Consider the following 19,861-nt stretch of genomic DNA (forward strand, 5'->3'; position numbering starts at 1 on the left):
AGGCAAGCAATCGGCTGATAAATTGGAATTCAAAAGCTAAATTGTGTTCCATGGGGCGACCAAAAATGATCATTCGCTCATGAGCATATCAGTTGGGTTAGTCGATATATGGCTTTCGCATTTCATTACGAAACCCTTTTGTATTGCGTCGAATAGACATGACGACGTGAGAGAGAGAGGCTGACGAGGCTGCTGCTATACTGGCTCAGAACCTAAACAGAGAAAAGGCTAAGATCCCAAAACGTGAGACGCACGTGTTCCCTCCGCGCACATTTCGATGAGGAGTCGCCAGGTGGCGCTGTTGCGAATGGAGGAGCCGGCCCTGCTCCAGCAGCTTAAACGGGCCCGCTGGGCCTTCCAACTCAGTTGGTCTGATGCCGGCATAGGGGAGACACGCGCGGTCTTCCACCGCTTCGTTGAGTCAGTCGGCAGAGCCGCAAAATCTAGTCATTTTGTCTCGAACGCTTCTGAATTACATACATGGACAGCAGCCGATTGGTGTTCTTGTCGTATGTACCAGTATTGCCGTAAATTGTCTGGGTGAGACCCTATCAACAGCAGTAGTAGCCGTAGCAGTCGGTGCTGATAGAATACCGCACAGAAGTATAGTGCAAATAATTTCCTATTCGTTTCCACACTATAAAAAAAAAAGTGCTGTTAAGGTGAATGTGAGAGTCATCGTTTTGATTATTTTGAGAGAACTTAAGTGCCGCAATGCCAGATAAAAAGTTCGTGGACTGGCCAAGGGTGCCTGGGCAGGGCGACGAAGTTTGCGGGTGAAGCTAGCTTGTGTGCGGCCATTCGAAAAAAACAAATAGAAAAACTTTGTTTTTTTTTTGTTCATTTTGTCTTGTAAGCTTCGCTATTGGATTACAGTGTTGTGTTTGTCTGCTTAAGTTACTCTCGCTTCGGCCCAACTTGGAGTGTGAGTGCGTGTGATCGGTGTGAGTGCCCGGTGCCAGTGAATTGGCATGGGGCACTATCAACCCCGGCCTCAGGAAGTGACCCAGTCGGGGTCGCTCCGGGCCACTGTCACTGTGTTCTTGGGATATGTAGTGCTCTATCTTGGATTACTGTGCTCTCTCATCGCTCGAATATCAGGTATTTTAAAGGGCTACACCGCCGCATTGCTCAAAGTTCATTGTATGTTACACACATATCTATTTATAGGAGTGGCGGTGGGAGCTTTACCGTAGCACATACATATGCAGCGTTGGGCCTTTGGTATGCTACTTTTCGTGAATCAAGTCTTTGTTTACCAAGTAGCGGCTCACGAACTCCTAGTTAAGCTGGATGATATTCAACGTAATTGTAAATTTGCTAATTATAACAGCTGTGATAGCCACGCAGGCTTTTTGATGACTCAACCCACTGTATGCTTTTGATATAGGACCTATCTTTACCGATGGACTTCTTTGTATATATTTTTGGAAATATTCGTTATGTGCACCATCTATTCATTGCTATTTGAAAGCTCACCCGAGCTTTCGCCTGTAGGCTTATTAATCTATAAGTATGTGTAATAGGTAGGATTCGTAAAACGTGCATTGGTTGAATGGTTATGTTCGTTCAATGTAATACGTCGAGTAATAGAAAGAGATTGAGTTGTCTCTTTTCGTCCTAGATACAATTATTTATGAAAGCAACGTTTCTTCGTGATACATAAAAGTGAAAAATCATTTTACCTATTGTATTTTAAGTATGGTTTAAATATGTCAATACACATATTTAGCGAGGTGCTCTAGCGGTCTCAGGGTAATGAAATCACGAGTGGGTTATGCGTACGAGGTTACGCTGGAAAACTTTGAATACCAAACGCATGTTTACTACAGATAATACTAGTTCATAAGAAGACTTACATAATGTAAACTGGTAGTACGAATTTGTTCATGGACAACATCGAAATAAGCAATAGATAGCTTCGTATCCATTGGCCTGGGTTTGGGCGGAGTAACTTGCATTAGTTGCCCTACGTCTATTATATAAATAGTGATCGGGAAGTACGCTCAAAGCTCGCTTGGTCTAGTAATGTACATTATTCCTTTTGCTTATTATCATATGATTTATCTACGTTTTAGCAATTTATACTTGTTTAGTACAACGCATAATGCTTACCTCGGATTTTCATTGCTTTTATAGCTATTTATGTCCACTGATGTGGCAGGAGCTATTCAGGCCAGCGCCGTTACAGTAGCTGAAGATACTAATGCTATGTATTCACTATGATTCACGTAATCCCGTTAGACCAGTCTAAGCGTCGCTATGGCTATTATATGCTTTTAAGGCTAGTATGCGAAACATTCATTGTATTGCCGATCGCAAGTGACTTGAGTTGAGAGCTGCCCTAGATCCGTCTGGAGCTAAATTCACCTAGTTCTCCTCCGATTTGTTAAACCGTAACAGTAAACTGAACAAACATAAACAAACCATTCAGTGGCCCGAAACTGCAGCAGCAGCAGCAGCAGCGCCACCATCTGCCGCAACAGCATCAGCAGCATGCTGCTATAAACATAAATACAAAAGACTCATCGATTGCTATTATGAAAGCCACAATCGTCGTTGGTGCAGTTGCGGCAAGACTACTTCCGGCGTGGTGGTAAGAACGGGCGGAAATGTACTGCGCGCGTTGTAAAACGAACATTTGAAAGCTCAGACAAGCCTAGCATTGTTAGCAAGGCTGGCATATTATTACAACACCACATCGTATCGCAATTCACTCTTTGCATAACAGGACGCTACAATGTATCTCGACAATTTCCAGCAGAAATGGAATACGATGTCATTCGAGAGCACAACACTATGTTCAAGTCCGCAAGATCCATTTGAGACAAAAGCACTACCATATACTAAAATTTCTGTCGAACAAGTTCCGCTAATTTACTGGCAGCTGTATGATATAACTTGTTACTGCCGTATGCTCTGAAGAAAATGGTGTACTACCTCTACCGTCACTGAGCCGCTTAACCTATTGACCATTGCCTTTCAGATTAAAAGTCGTATAACAGAATCTATTTTCTTGTCCCCCGGGGGGGGGGGGGGGTATTATTATACTTTTAAAAATAAATATTTCTAAAAATGCTAATAACCATATATATTCATACTGTGTGTGTACATGTAAGATCAAGAAACACAAGAGTCACATTGAAAAGATTCTGATGGTGCAATTTCGATATATCGATGGACTTCGATTTAAATTTGGAATGTTTTTAAATTTTATATTATTTATATGAAGTAGCCAATCTTGCACAAACCTGGCTATTCATAGTAAAGCTTCTCTAATGACACCCTGCCTATGATTGAGTGTTCGTCTAAAGTGTTCCAAGACACGGTTATAGTAACCTCCAATAGGTAAATATCATTTTTCGGGCGCCACAGACCAAAAGCCATTCTGGGTTGGCTGCTCGCCTCAAACATTGTGATCATCATATTCCCTACAGGTAATCTTTTGTCGGGTAATTTACCGTTTAAGTTATTTACCAAATGAAAATTTATAGGGAACTGCTCACCTATATGTGCCTTGCGAATGAATTTGAGGCGTAACGATAAATTCATGGGTAGTGCCAGCCCAGGCAACCAGAAAGCCGCTTGCTCCCTATATGTATTTACTTATACCCTTTCTTTGTTTTAACTACAAAATTAGTACTCTAGGTAAACGCCCTATGCACATTTGAGAATCAATCGAAAGCTCTCAGAAATATAGCAGGTGACAACTGCGGCCGTTGCAGTAACCCATGAATTAGAGCTGCTTACTGATGTTACTCGAGCTAGAGGGAGCATATTTTTCAAGTTGTTAGGATTTGCATGAAAAAGAAGTTAGCATGTCAACACCCATGGGTCAATTGCTTAAACGTTAAAGACTAATTATATGATACGGACTCTACCTTCGCGCTGGCATAGATCGTATGTACTAGCGAAGGTCGGTCGTTCTTTCAATGGCAGCACGAGAGTTTTGCCTCGAGTAAGTAAACGGCCACAGTTTGATCATCATACTTCGTGATACTCGCTTAAACTCCGGTTGTAAATGAACATCTCCGCCTATTACTAGGTATTGAATGTTTATGGAATGTCATGCACTCATTTGGTTTGTGTGTTGCATGGGCACGCTTGCTAAACGACCATCCCTCATACATGCATGTTGTGGAGACGTTTTGACATCGGATTCGCCATTCAGTCACAGGCCAACGTTCACCTGCATCCGTATATACGGCAGAACGCCAATGTTGATTTAAGTTTTCACGTACATAAAGGCCTTGCTTGCCCTTTTAAGTTAAGTAGGTGTCTGTGATGATGTCCAAGTATGCCTTGAATATATGCGTACGGGTTTAACTCTTTCCGTATAAGCTGTAAATGTAGACGAAGAGGAAGCAGCGGACAGTATTAGCACACGGGGCCAGTTTCAGATTGAAGGAAAATATCACTGCACGAGTTTCAACTTTTTATATAACACATACACCATTCGTTAGTGGAATCAACGAATGAAATACGACTTATCGAACATTATTATGTCTATAAGAATATTTATTAGTTATGGGAGTGAACATCTTAATTCCTCTAGTCCTTGTAATCGGCTTATGCGCGTCGCTCCTTTTGAAGCTCCTATGAAGCTCAAACGAACGAAAGAAGCAGCAGTACTATTTATACTCTATCTAAGTATCTATTTGAGATTCTATTATATAATATCAGCCCATTCAAACCAATGACTGGGATTCGAAGTGATCGGCTAGCCCTTGACAAGTATGGCCTACGGCTGCTATATAAATCTGGACACAAAGCAGTCGCATTGTTTTCTGCTCTTTTTTTGTTTGGTAAAAGGTTCAGACCTATTTCGTCCACTTTATAGGTACCATAATGCGCTGTTTTCGCGTAATATTCTTTCTACGCATGATCAGTAACGAACGATTATTGGTCTATCAGTCCATTCCGGGTCTGAGCAATTTGTCTTCTATTTACGAATCTCCTTATGATCATCATTATCATTAAGGAAAAGACAGCAGTGATTTCATACGTGAGTCGTTAACTTCGTGTGCTTACGGTTAACCTCAGCCTAGCTTCGCTGGCATTGTGTCAGTTGATCTATCTGTTTAGATGATAGACTTGTTGTGAGTTAGTCGGAAGATTCACTAAAAGTCAACGAAAGAGTGCTCGCTTTTGTTAGCCTCACAATGAACATTCACGTCGTCGGATTACTTAAGCCAACTACCATTATTCAGTTACAAGCTTTAGCCATAGTCTGGCCCGTAACCATAGTCTGCCACTAACATTGCAATGAAACTTACTGTAATCCATTCCTTTATTATGATTGCCGCTGTAGGACGTTACCTGATTCGGCCTCGTTTGAGGCTCGTCTATTTCTTTTGCTCAACGTAATGAACAAATTAACTCATAGAGAAACAAGTCACTGTTCTGTCGCTCGAACGCGTCGTTGTTGGGAATGGTTTTACAGTTCCATGTTCAGGATTGCACGGGGTACGGCGGCGAGGGTTACGACTTAACGGCCGATAATTTCTGCCATTTTTTCGACCAACGTTGTCCCATCAGTTCAACGTAAATCTAAATGTTCAACGAACTGCGGGAATTGATTTTGTCCTAGTCCTGTATTGAGACGAATTCTTATAGGTGGACGAGCTTCAGATAATCGAGATTGCACAAATGTCCTTATGCAGATGACTGTATAAGGACATCGAATTCTATTGTTTCTGTGAGTCACCGCAATCGTCTTCAGTTTGTCAGAGACCAAACTTGCCGCATGATGAGTGACAGAAGCAAAACGTATTGGCTACGACAGACCTTTCGCCTCAGCAGCAAGCAGAATATGGCAGCTACGTCTGCTGCTGACGAAATAGCATGGTCAAGAAAGCAAAAACAGGCAACAGCAAACGACAAATATGGCAAGTCATTTGTTCTGTTGGGCAGTCCAGACAACTGGGCAGGCCAGTGAATTTGTCTTTTCCCATTTTCACTCCTCATCCTGCGTGATTCGGCCCAAATCAATCTCTACCTACGTTGAACAGAATCAACATCCGAATTTTGTTAGCACTACCATTAGGTCTGCGTAGTTTGAAAACTGTTTTTATGGCTCCAGAAAATTTGTTGCATTTCACACGGATTTACCACGAGGCAGTTATCAAGCGCGCAGGCTATTTGATCAGCAGATGTAAAATACTTTCTGCGCATATATAGTCCAGAAACACCGACCAGAAGCGCTGGATTCTATTCTTATTGCAAGCTGGTGACCTTACAAGTAGAACAAAATCGTTACACCGGTCTCTTATATATCGAACTTGCCATAACTAGCGCTTCTCCCTTACAATGACAACTATCGCCTGACTAATTACAAGCCTTGGTATTGTTATTATTAGTTTGCAGCATAGTCTTGCAGCCTATATCTCCACAATAACTGTCTCCAGGCATGCCTTTTTCAGTATCTCCTACGTTATCATTTGAACCACCTTAAACGATGATTGATTGTTAGAGGACGAACACGTTTGGATATATATTCATCGTTCCAGTTCCCTATCCAAACGACTGTGCATACTGGTTAACTGCCGTTGATACGGGCGGTCAAGGGGAAAATTTACCGAATAACTTGATTTAGTTTTTAGACGGCGAGGCACGCATTGTGTTTAATATTATCGGAATATCACCGGTCCCTAAAGATACTTGGGAGTGCCACTTGCAAAATTTAGACCCAAATCGTTGACAGATTTTACTAGGCTTTGGCCGATTCTCAGTACAAAAGCTATAGCTACAGATAATCGCACAGTTAAGCTTATGGATCCAGGTTATAACAGCTACTCGATATTCTTGTATCCGAGTAGGCTATAATTAGACACAGATTTGAGGAGCTACGCCTGTACTGCTCCATATCGTTACGTTTATCGTTAAATGTAGAACTAAATAGTGGTACCCGCACCAACACGTTGACGGGGTATAGTAGACACCCACTCGAACGAGTAAACGTTTAGTCCTTATGGAGACCTTAAAGACACTTACGGGTTTTCGTATTGGCGGTGCAGTGAATTTGGACAGCTCCAACGAACCGCTGATCTTTAATTGAAGCATTTTGTCAAAATTAAGCGTTCTTGTGCTATTCAAGTATTTATATAATAACTAAAAGAGAAAATGCAAGGCCCATGGTCCTAGGCGTCCGCGGGAGGAAGGCGGAAAAAAAACATTTCATTAGTTTATCTGTGAGTTCGACCGAGCGACTAGATGTAACCTTCTATTATATTAAGTACGTAAGAAAACGTATTGGCAGCTGTTTCTTGTTTACCACTTTGCAGGTTACGGTTAAGGGTTTAAGTGAAATGATATAGAATAAGTGGCTTTGCAAAGACGTACGTATTTTAACCAATAGCAGGTGGCGTGTGGACAACTATAGGCCTGCAGTAACTTACCAGGCCCCATGCGCACAGTGCTCGACGCGCTAAGTGTGCGTATGTAACGAAAATTGTATAATGTTTTCTTGTTAATTGCTTAAAATGCAAAAAAAAATTATCTATGATCACCAGAGACATAATAGTTATTATTATTATTATTCTTAGTATAGTTGTTGCTTTTATTTTCAGATGAGTATTTTCTGTGCCGCGACGGTAGCCCATCATTAACACGGTAGTTCGTAACAATATTGATCGCTTTGTATTGCAGGTATACTACGGCCCGGTTTGGCCTTGAGCGCTACAGGAAAGGCCGCTATCGTTGAGTCAATTATGATCATATTATAGCATGTATGCAAAATTAACTTTAGGAACTCATCTGCGTTTTTATGGACCAAAAAAGTAAATTATGCGATCCTTGTTTGTGCAGTTTGCCAATCTGTGAGCCGTTAGATTTCAAGCTAAATCGTTACTTCAAAATAAATCGTTTGTTTAATTAACAACAGGGGAATATGTTATGGCATGGTTTATTACGGGAAAATATGGCTGTTCGTTCACGTTTTTATACGTAATCGTCATTTCGAGAAACTAGTGACGGATAGCAATAATCGATGTTTTAAAGATAACAACTTATTCCATGCTGCATAGCAGACATTGATTAAACACAAGTATCCGGAAGTTGCAAAACCGAATACCTAGATAGATCTCAATGCTAAGTAAGCGGTAGCTCGAAACGTTAGCGCAACGACGATCCATACCGTTACTGACTCATTACGAAATGACAAAAGCGTGACTGTGGGCTTTCTAGAATCATCGCCCTATGCGGTAACGTGTTTACATCACTCTATTCCGATACATTAAAGTCTTAGTTATAAATATAGAATCGTCATAAAAGTTACATTGACGTCATGCAACAATATGATACATTGGCAAGGAATGTGATCTATTGATATTTACAAACCCTGCTTGTACCTAAGTTAACTGCTAATCGTTTTCAAAATTTTAAAGGTAACTTTACCTTTATTGCGAACATTCGGTAATAATTAGATAATAAATAGGAATTTTTTTGCGTACGATTCAAGCTGAAAAAGATTTAGTGAAAAAATTGCTAATTGTTTTATGTTGTTTTTCGACAGGAACGAGCACTCTTACTGTTCGTATTATACAAGACCTAATTAAATATCACACAAGGTATGAGCATGCCTTTATACTACTTTTGATTAGGTGATCTGATGCCAGGAGTTTATCAACTTTCTAAAACGACCCATGAAGAGACCTACATTAGAAATGGGTTGATAGGAATTAATGAATGAAAGGTTATTTTCGCGTGCCCCTATTCAGATAAATGTATTCCTAGCTCCTATAGTGTTTCTATACTGTTATATGTACTACTTCCCCACTACCCACTTCTTTGTGGATACGATATCTTTTCTACATTGAGTTTAACATTCCAGAATCAACGTCGAAGCTAGCATATGCCCGCCTGCCATCTGCGGCGGTACTCTGAGATCTGAGCTGGGTAAGCAATAATGCTATAGCATTTTTCTGCGGAGTTTGTTTTCAGAAGGCTCAAATGTTCTTACTTTTCATTGTTCACACCTCCGAAGTACTAACCGAACATTGTAATTAATGTACACTTTCGATGATATATTTGTACCCGAAAAATAAGACCAATGACGAATAAGCGTCGGCGAAAAAGTCTGTGTCATAAACCTGTGCTGCGGCGCGTACCAATATTTACATAGATATACATACATATATGTGTATGTATATACATATATATATATGCATATATATACGTACATATATATGTATACATAGTTGTACATTCGAATTCTCAAATTAATAACATGAGTTTATCGCTCAGTTGTTTAGCCGGTGTCAAGTAATTTATTCTGTCTATTTGCAACGAATTTAAAGTAGTTCCACCGCGATTCGGACCAGATATTTTGGGGGAATATTTCATACTACGACCTCTTAGATTTTGTAAATGTAAATTTTAAGCCACTTATGTCAAAGTGCAATTTACTGTTTCGCTGTTTCTGTGATTTCCTAAATCAGCCGCAGTCTTTTACGATTTTTGCCCCTTTTTATCAGGCGAATCGTAGGGAGCTTCCAGTCAGGTGACCATTGTGGGAGCAAGTGCCATGCTCGTGACAAATGACACTGGCAGACAGAGTCCGTTCGCGCTGGAAAATGAAACACGTGAAGCCAAAAGTCCACATAGGAACATGGACACGAGATGACCATCTGCAGCTACGTTCGCTTTTCGAAGCTATAATACGAGCTCCGTTCCGCTTTTTGTTATCAGCTTGACCTAGCGCTCCTTTTAGTTCTGGCGGCCACACCCGAAGTCCCTTTTCACCAAAAAATTTTGTTGCACCTTAATTACTAAATCGAATACGGAATCTACTGCTGGGTAACTGTCTTTGGGAAAGCCATCGCAGTAAATCTATATGATGATATCAAAAGCCAATGCGGTAAGCTTTCGCGTAGTGTTGGAAGCATCGTTTGATTCGGTATTCGTTAGCACCCGACTTCGAAGACTTGAGCCCTGCCTTCTTTTTGTCATCCGCTATCGCGCAAAGTGACGGCTGTTACTTGCTCAGTGGCCTAAAGTTAGAAAAATTACAAGAACCAAGCTCAATACATGCGTGTATCGCCAAAGATAGCATTAGCTTTTCTTGTTCACTGGAATTAATGGCTGACTTCTTGAAATCGATAACCAATGCATGAAAGCCAATTAGTTTATTAGACTGGAAATGTGCTCGCGCTTTTTTTTACTCTCTCTCACCTCTTTTTACTGTGGGGATAATAAGGCATTACTTTGCGCTGGCCTCGTCATTGTTCGGGACTTTCTCGTACCTTTCCACTAAACCATGTCTGCTGTCTCATCAGTTAGTAGCGAGTTTCGTCTCAAAAGTTTTCCTGTCTCGTGTCGAAAGTAAGGCCACCATGGTGATTGCCCAGTGAACGGAGAAAGTAAAAATATGTCGGCACAAGGTTCAAAGAACACGGAGGGTGCAACAGAACTTTTCATTCGAAGTCCAAAAAGGCAGCTTTGACGATGTTCGCCCCGTGTGGCCTCGTGTCGTTATGAAGCAGACTGGCCTGATTTCGTCTATCGGGCCTTTTCTCTCGAATAGCCTGCTTGACTCAATAGAACTGGGCTAAATGAACGCGCGAATCAATGGTCTGCATCATGGGAAGCAAGTTCCGGTGAATCAGACCCTTGCTATTTAAGCATATATTTTTTGGGAGAAGGTTTATCTGAACTCTAAACATTGGCTGCTTTCTTGCAGCCGGCTATTCTGATCTCTGATACGTGTTGACGTACAGACATCAACTCTTTCTTATAATTGGTGACGATTCTCTGAGAAAACTAATAGTCGCGTAACGCTCAATGTTGATATGCAGCGTTCAGCCATGTTCAAATTCACAAGCTATAAGTTTCTGTGCAAACCCATAGAACTTGAAGTAGTTAGCGACGCGCGTGTCGCCTCAACCCATCGGCTGTGGCTATTTGTCGGGCGCTTTCCTTCGAAAGTGTTTTCGAATGGTAACCGTCAAACGCGCAGGATCGGCTACGAAGGGTCCTCTAAGTCTGGGGTACGAAAGCATAGCAAACTACCTTTGCGCAGCTCTTTGCGATCACGTCATTACCACACATAAAACAGATCTGAGCTGTTTCGGTAGCCGTTTGGCTGCGACCAAATGCAGAGTACAAAAGGTGTCAGAAATGCACTTCTTGCCACCTGGAGCATCCGACTTTAAGGAGTTTGAAATTGCAACTGGACAATATTGCTATACTACGTTGATGGGGCAAGAAAAGCTTTCACGAACGGTATATCGGAAGTCAACAACAAGCGAGACAAAACGGAGAAGAGAATTTTTTTGAAGCGGGGGCACTTTTACCCCACCCAATACATTAGTAATGAGCAACCACAAAAAAAAGATTGTATACAAAAATAACTGTGACGCACACAGGCCAGCAGAACAATGTTGATGGAGGAGGACGAGGAAAAGGACGACAGCGTCTAATCAAACTCCTCTCAGTAAGAACCTTGAGGACACTTCAATGGAAAGCAAGATGAAATGACGAGGTTCGTCGTCTGCTGCATTTGTCAGTTAAATGGTCTCGTATATTTTTATTATTATAATGGTTGGCAGCATGGCTGGTGTGCGCTTCTATCGCTCTGCATTCAACCCTAATTTATCATCATCATTCTTATTTAAACGGCGTGTATGCTGATGTATCTTTGATTAGTCACGGAAACTAGCTTCGTGGGTGATATATGGCCATTAGCATTTCACAGCGACAAAAGTATGTGTTCGGTTATATCCAACTCAGACGACCGGATACGTTTTAATACTATTATTAAGTTACAAGCTGATTTACTTGCTAATATTGTATTGATTTATGATCTCAATAAAGTACTAACAAGGTGGTCTAATGTATGTATCTTTAGGTGCCCCTTATTTATTTAGAAAATGTTGTGCAGCGGAGCCCGTTGTGATCGACCCGTCCATCCTAATATTGCCGCGCGATTGTCCCCAAAGCTAGAATGTTTGTATCAAGACGCTTTAATTAGCATAAAAAATCAACATAGAAATTTGTTAACTATCTGCAGCTTATTCTAGCTTTACAAAACAGGAAGCTTGTTTGCGTTGAGACTAGTTATAATTTTTCCGTATTCTAGAAGCTCGTACGCATTTTATTAGATATGGAAGCATTTTTGCCTAGGCTCCACTTTTAGGTTTTTATTCGAACTGGGAACTCTTAATCAGGTTATTGTAGCGATTTAATAGATAAGTCTCAGCGTGGAGCCAAGTTCAGATTACCGACAGCGGCGTCCGAAGGCTGGATACACGTCCTTAAAATCGATGATTACTCGTGGTCATGAGGGCGAACCTCGCGAAGCAAAGACAATAAAAAAGAGCAGCGAGAAAAGTGTTGCCTTTAAATCTAGTCTACATTTGATTAAACATGCTAATTCAGTTATTAAGAAGCACTTGTTGGCACCCTATACATGAATGAAGCCATTTGATTTAAGGCTAAAGCGACAAGTATTACGTTCTTTTTATCCTGTCTAGAAAAAAAAACCCAATCATATTCTAATATGTACGCACGAGCCCGTACGTGTAGATGGAGTGTCCACTATATCATGCACTGGCGCGACTTTTAAATTAATAATTAAATCAGTTCTACAAGGGTTACAGTATTTTTTTTCGTTTAATCCTCTCCTTTTCTATGGGGGCGACGGTATTTTTTTCAAAGAAAAAACGTCCGCTTTGTTTCCTATTCTGTTTCGTTTTCACGGAGGCGTCGATGTTTAATAATTGACACTATAAGAATCTGCAAGCACTTCCATCTGTTTCAATTTTTTTAGACGCGCGCCACAACATCGACATCTCAGGTTCAGTAGCAAGACTCGTTCGTGCTATTGCTGGCAATCGACCATTGTCGGGCTTTCCCTTCCCCTGGCAATACCAGAAAGTCTTCTTCGATGATAATAACAATAGTTATCATATCTTAAATATCATTCTAACAAATTGCGTTTGATCTAAAAGAAGAAACATTAACTGAGCTACTCGAGCTCAGTATAGCAAATGACGGCCATTATAACAGAGATCAGTATTAATAACGTATTCATTTATATCTCGTTCTACGAAGAATGATGAAATGAATTGTTGCTAACTAAATCTTTTAACAAAGAAAATGACATCGTGTATATACATGATGCTAAAGAAGAGCTTGCATTACCTTGTCATGATAAATCGATTCTACCAGGTGCTGATCCGAACTACCCCACTGCTCCTAGATCTGGCGACAAATATTTAGGAGGATCCCTAGGTTCGTCAATTCGACATATAACAATGCCTTTCTTAAAGCAAAAGGTTTAGCAGAAGGAATAATCTGATTCTCATCGGTACAGTTTTTTTTCCATAATTTTTACTAAGCATTTATTTATTGACAAAATTTGCTTGAACGCTATCCTATACTATAGCCCATCGTTGAGAGATGTGCGGTAAGCCGGGTCTGGAAGTCATCTCATTTCTAATCCTCCTTCTGTTTTTAATAGCAGAGACAGCTGTTTGGACACTTGTTCACTAGACAATTCCCTATAGTTCTAGTTACAGCCGCATATTACCCTACGTAAATCAACGAGTTAATGGCGCCCCAGTTTTCGTAACTCGTCGACTATCCGCCTTTTCGTTTGGAGCGGAATGAATGTTGCCTATAAAAACGAAGGTTACCTGTGCCGATGCGGAACCGGACAAACAGCAGAAGCAACAACGAGGCGTCCCGATTTCAGTCCAATTGGCGCATTTTTTTTTTGCACGATTCACGCGGCCCTATCAACACTCTTTGTCCTTGCGATTGGAGCATCATGTTTTGACATCTAGTATACAATTAAAGGTTCACAAAAGCAGACATTTTCATTGAACCAGCAACTAATCAGACGGTTATAGTCTATTTGATTAGAACTAGTTATAGGATACTCTGAAACTTCTGGTATGCATTGGCTCAGTGCCTTGCCAAACTTAATTGTGCCTTGAGTGACCCTTAGAAGCGTGCACTGCAAGTTAAAACTTGCACATAGAAGAATAATCGGCACATAGCATCTTTTCGACCATGTTTTTTTCTTCGCATGATCGTAATCCAGGCACTACATACATATCTGTGCTTCAATTAACTCATTTGGTGCTATACAGCTTACAGCCATAGTTACTCCTGAGTAATAGAAACACCTATACACAATTACCAAGTGTAGCATCAACCAAGTTACTTTTTCTACGACCCTCGACTGCTTCCAGAAACAGGCATAATGTTACCCAATACTACACTGCTTGTTAGTTCTTTAGTTTATTTGCCTTCAATTGGCCTATCCATGTATGTGTGCGGATGTACGTGTGCACGTATAGGGCAGGATCGGAAAACTAGATTCCTAACAGAGCTGGCTAGCAGTATCGGTACGCCCATAATGAGTATACTAATCGAACTAAAATATGAAATAACAAAATAATTTGGATATGTGTGTGGCGGTTTATTGTTGTTACTTCGGCAATGCTCGTAGTATTACTAAAGGCCCTTCTCAACGAGACGGAGCCGAAACGCGCTAAATCCGCCTGGAACGATTATGACGGCAACGGTCTTTATTAACGGCTTTTATAGATAATGATAAATCGATAGAGAGAGAGACAGACACAGATGCACATACCCACCTGTCTGTACAGGTGTCGTCGATTCTAATCAGGTTAATTCACGTTTCTCTTTGTGTTTGAAGAAGAACATTTAATTAGTCATTATCATCATCATCATCATCGTACGGTAATGAACGGCCTGAAGCACAGAACGATATTTTCTTAAAACATATTCGATGACGGCTGATGTCTCTGAAATAATCTGAAGAATATCCCGATTATTTTTAAAATAGGACACTGGCGGGACCCTGAAAGGGGCCACGGCCACTAGTATTGACAAAAGCCCTTCCAGTCGAATAGTTAACATCACAATACTGTGCGTGAATGCTAAATGCTGAAGTATATATATAAGCAGAGATATATGCTTCGACTTTGGACATGTATTGAACCAAAAATGCCTCTAGGGCTGTCTATGTAGATTATAGAACTTTGTCAGTATTGCGGCGGAAAACATGCGGCGGAGAATATGATACATATCTATCTATACTTAAATTATAATGGGTGTTACTTCAAATTTCTCTACAGCTGTTCAGATGGAAGTTTGTAACTTTTGCTGATTTTTTTGCTTTCCACGTATATATGTTTGTAACGCATTCAATATATTATCTTATACTGTGCTTGTGTGCGAATGCGGTCCGCATCAGTTACATTGAAAGGTGGTCATTTTACGCCCGTAGAATGTACCATCCAAAAAAAACACCTAAAGGGTGACACTTGCACCATGTTAAGCTGCCATAAAAACAAATTTAACAATTAAAATACTGTAGACTCCATGGTTTAATTTTCTGTTTGCTTAAAAAAAACCTGGGAACGTTACTTAAAAGTCTATCTTCGTTGTTTCTTCATTCGAACCGTGAAAAGCAACCACGTTAGTAAAATGGCAGTAGGCAAGAAGGCATAAAAGAGGCAGAAAGTCTTCGGAGATAAAAATGCGTTGATTACGATGAGGATCACTGTCATCGTAATGGTAATGGTGATGATGATAGTGACTCAAGCGCGCTTCGAGAGGTAAAGTGTTTAACATTCAAAGCTCCAGTCAATCTTTCTCGTCGGCCCACCGTCATCGGCGTCGTAGTCATTGTGACTGCGTCATCGCGGCCGCCGCCGCCACCGTCATCGTCGCAACAACCCAGTTAGCGACAGTTAACTATGCAGGTGCCAGTATTATTTGTGCTTCTGCTGAGGCTGCCTGAATTTCGGTTTCGACACCAGCGAGCTTCGAAGAAAAACATCGACGTTTCAGCCGAGCTCCGTCAGCAGCGTGCGGCCATAGAGAGCTGAGCAGCGACGGTAGCAAGCGTGTGTTTGATGGTTCCGCAATTGCTGGCGAAGGTATCGCTATGCAATCGGCCGTTGGCAAAAGAGCAGAGAAAGAAAAGACAACGAAAAAAAAAAAAAAAAAGAAAGAAGAAACAAGTGAACTCCTCGTAGATCAGAAGCGGCAGCGGAGCCACTGACGGAACGAGCGACGATAACGAAGCGCCGATGCTTTGCTGTCGCTCCGGCAACGCGAAAAGTGAGTGGGGAAAAGCTGCCAGCCAGCCAGTCAAACAGGGCCAGCGAAGCAAGGCCGGGCGAATCTTCCGCAAGGCAAAACTCAGTTGAAACAGAAGCGAAAAAAGTTGAGTTGAAAAGGAAGTGTTGCAAAAGAACGAGACCCTGCTCGTCTACTTTGTAGACGAACAAAACAGAGAGACGGCCAGACGGAACATGAGGCAATTACGAGTATATAGTGTTCACGCAGCAAATTGGGAGCGGTAGCATTTCATGCGATGTTTTGGCGATAAAATCTTAAATAATCTGAAATGAAGACGGATCTACACCCTTGCACTGAACATACGTCGCCTGCGGATTCGCATGAACATAAATACATGTGAAGGCATAAAAAGATCGGAACTCGTTGCTTTCGGCATGCTTACTTGTTAGTGATGCTATTGTCGTCTTAATATGCCAGAGGGCAAGAAGAATTCATGTAGAGTAAACGCCATCAATACGATACGTACGGGAACGACTGCTCCCGAGCTGAGGTGCGGAATCTTGTGTGAGTTACGCCAGGTCTATCTGGCGGTAACGAGCAATGCTAGCTTGGGTTCGAGCTAGGACCCGCAGGTAAAGTGCACGATGACGGACGCAGTACTTGCTCAGTTATGGTGTCGGCTATGCGCGAGTTATGGTACATGCAAGTGTCTCTCTTCCTAGAAATTAGTAGGAAGAGGGGGCCTCCAGTAAAAGGCGTAATATTGCGGACGCTGTACATTACCAAAAAAAAAAAAATGAAACAATGAGGCCGCCATTGTAAATGCATTGTTCGTAATGTCATATGTATCAGGAAGTGTACAGATGCACTGTCTGATTTACGAGTCCGAAAAAATACGAAAACACTGCGACCGGTATTTGTTGCCCTGCAGTGTGTTATTTTTTGTTACACAGAATTGGTAGGATTCGTAACAACAAACTAATAAACACTTAGAACGGCACAGGACCCGTACAAAGTAGCTTCGTTATTCATATGACTCTTGCCGAACATTTAAATACGTTAAATGTCATCTACAATAAAAAATACGCACTACTATAAACCCTATTGTACATGTACAGGTAACAGTAAACGACTGATAGAGAATTGTTTCCACACACGAGGCGCATATGTATCGTGTGCGGTCGCCGTGGACCTTTCTGACTCTATCGGTACGTTTATTCAGTGTATTTTATATAGTATTTCCTAGCAGCAGGATCGTCGAGATAATAATACGAAACGTAAAATGAGTAAATATAGGTATGAGCAGACGAATTAAAGCATAATTAGCAATAGTGATTGAAAATAAAATAAAGAATATGGTTGTTGTAGATATAGTAAGTTAGCATACTGCGTGGCCCGAGATATTGAATACAAGAAGAGTGCACGAAAATTGCATTCTGTGTGCACGATTTTCTCGCTCGGTAGATGTGTTGTGTTTGTAACAGTTAATGCCGAGGCCAGTTGTAGGCGGTTGCGCATGGACGAAGTCGCTGATACACACTTTTCCTTTAGAAGCACCGGAAACATAAAGATAGGGAGGATGAGGCGCACGCGTCGTCACAAAGCTGCAACAATTTCAGGTTTATTTCTTCCATAAGCCTGCTTTCTCGATCGTTTTTCTGTTAGTCGGATCTCTGATTTCTGTTCCCTTCAGCTTCACCGTCCGCTCTTAACCTGTTCTTATTCCTTTCGTTCAAGTGCCCCACAAGTGATACTTGTTGAATACTGCTAAGCTTTTTGGTAGCTATAATATTTCAGTTTGTAGCCGTCGTACTATATAATACGTGTTATAAATATTGCTACAAGTAAAAGGCAGACACTGACAAAAACGTGCTTATGGAATGGTGTTATGGTTTTTGTTCTTATTATCAGATATATTAACTTGATAATTCACAGACAGCGTTGTGGCTCGCTGAGTATGTCTTTCCGCTTATAGAAGCCGTAAAAGGAAGTTAGCTACAATGCGAGACTGAAGCCATTTGCATCTGCGGAGGGGTGGCTCTCAAGGCGTATGCGTCTGACTTTTCAAATCGCATTTTACGCTACTGTCATAATATGAATATTTGTCCAACGCTCGTCCATGAACTCATTTATATTGATACATTCAAAAATTACGGGCGATTATTCTGCTACTAATATCACGGGTCGAACATAGTGAGACGTACTATAGCATCTAAGCCAGCTGGGCATAGAAAATTCATGATCCCAGAACCGTACTTTGACCACGAATTCCCTTTATCGAGCTCTATGTCCATATGCGGTCGAATACATACAGATAGTAACAGAAAAATTGTCAATGGATCTTTTCAACGGATGGACTTCATTATAATAAATATCTTCGATGAAGTAAGATAAGCTTCGTTGAAGAGTTAGCTAAGTCTTAACAAATTCATGTAGTGCTAAAATTGCATATATAAGTTGAGTGGCACGTGAAAATTCCATGTAATAAGCTGATTCGCTTTCAACACACTGTGAAGTATAGTAAATGGATATATTCTTTTATATAATCGGCAAAGCGATCGTTTCGTCAGATACAAACGCTAGGTCGACAATCTTAATAAGGGCTTTCATTGTTAAGTGTACGATAAGCAGAGGAATGGCTTCATATAATTAAGGAGGACGTACAAGGGAACGTTAGACCTTGTCTAGAATATAATAAATTGGTCCTAAGGCTGACTATCGCTTTTAGATATCCAGCATCAAAAAAAAAACATAATCAACAAGCGAGGTTGGATCGATTCACGATAGCGGCTGCACAGCAACGACTGTCGTTAACTTAACTTGGAAAGTGGTAACTTGCCATTGAATTATACGTCGACCATTACTCACAATTGATAACGAGTGAAATAATGCCAAATCCTCATTCGGTTCGCTCACAATTAAGCTCAGGGAACTGACTTATCTGACTATGTGACCAGGTATCAAGGCTAGCGTTTGTGCAGCAGACCAATAATAATTCAACGAACAAAACATAATTTTCTAAGTAAGATACCGCGCTTCATGAACGAATGTATCGTTTGCTTTATAACTAAGTAACTTTGTTAGTTGTCGTCAAATGAGCATAAGGATAACAAACTGGCTAACTTAGTTGCTTGTCGTTAGTTGGCAAGACGACGTTGGAAAACAGCACTACCGTGCATCCTAACCAATTTTTATCGTATTAGAGAACAACGGTCAACTAAAACTTTCCCAAGTAGGCCTATCTGTCTGATTTCGCTGACACTAGCTTTAAGGGAGGTTTGTTTTTAGCCTAACAAAAACGTCCCAATTGTTACAAATAAACTCTTAGGGGCAAAGGGACGTACGTGATGCATTGAGTTTAAGGGACTAAAGATCATCATTATCATAAGTGCTGTTATTTAAGTAGTAATAATACCAGTTTAAAAACATCTGGCCAGTATGTATGATTTTTCTATTCATAGTGACACGAAAATAAGTATAATGCTTAGAAGAAGCTCGTCTGGTACTGAATCATCGAACCCCTACAAATCCCAATCGAGAACCTTATGGATACGATTGATTATCGCTGATTCATAACTTTTAGGAAATAATAGGAGACAAAGTAAGTGTTTTAGAATCAGTACGCGACAACTTAAAAAGATACTACTATCATAACCATTAACTCCTTCTGAACGGTATAATGATATGAGGCACAGGGTCTCTAAGAGCATATATTAAGACTATCGAACAAAAGTGTCTCAGGAAATAGCAAGCTGAAGCGGCTAAGGATAATATATAGGGGTTTATTTATCTCTTTAAATTA

The 19,861-nt window shown here is 40.8% G+C and overlaps 1 protein-coding gene across 2 annotated transcripts in view; it reads left to right on the forward strand.

Moving 5' to 3' along the window:
• Window positions 1-353: 353 nt before the first annotated feature.
• Ptp69D (Protein tyrosine phosphatase 69D) overlaps window positions 354-19,861 on the forward strand; it is a 577,123-nt gene continuing 557,615 nt past the window's right edge. For both annotated transcript variants that reach the window (XM_022805022.2, XM_022805023.2), the window contains exon 1: window positions 354-1,101. In XM_022805022.2, coding sequence (XP_022660757.1) covers window positions 972-1,101 — 130 coding nt within the window. In that variant the 5' untranslated portion in view covers window positions 354-971. The remainder of the gene's footprint in view (window positions 1,102-19,861) is intronic.

Source organism: Varroa destructor, unplaced genomic scaffold (assembly GCF_002443255.2).
Source record: "Varroa destructor unplaced genomic scaffold, Vdes_3.0 BEIS01000004.1, whole genome shotgun sequence".
Classification (NCBI taxonomy): Eukaryota; Metazoa; Arthropoda; class Arachnida; order Mesostigmata; family Varroidae; genus Varroa; species Varroa destructor.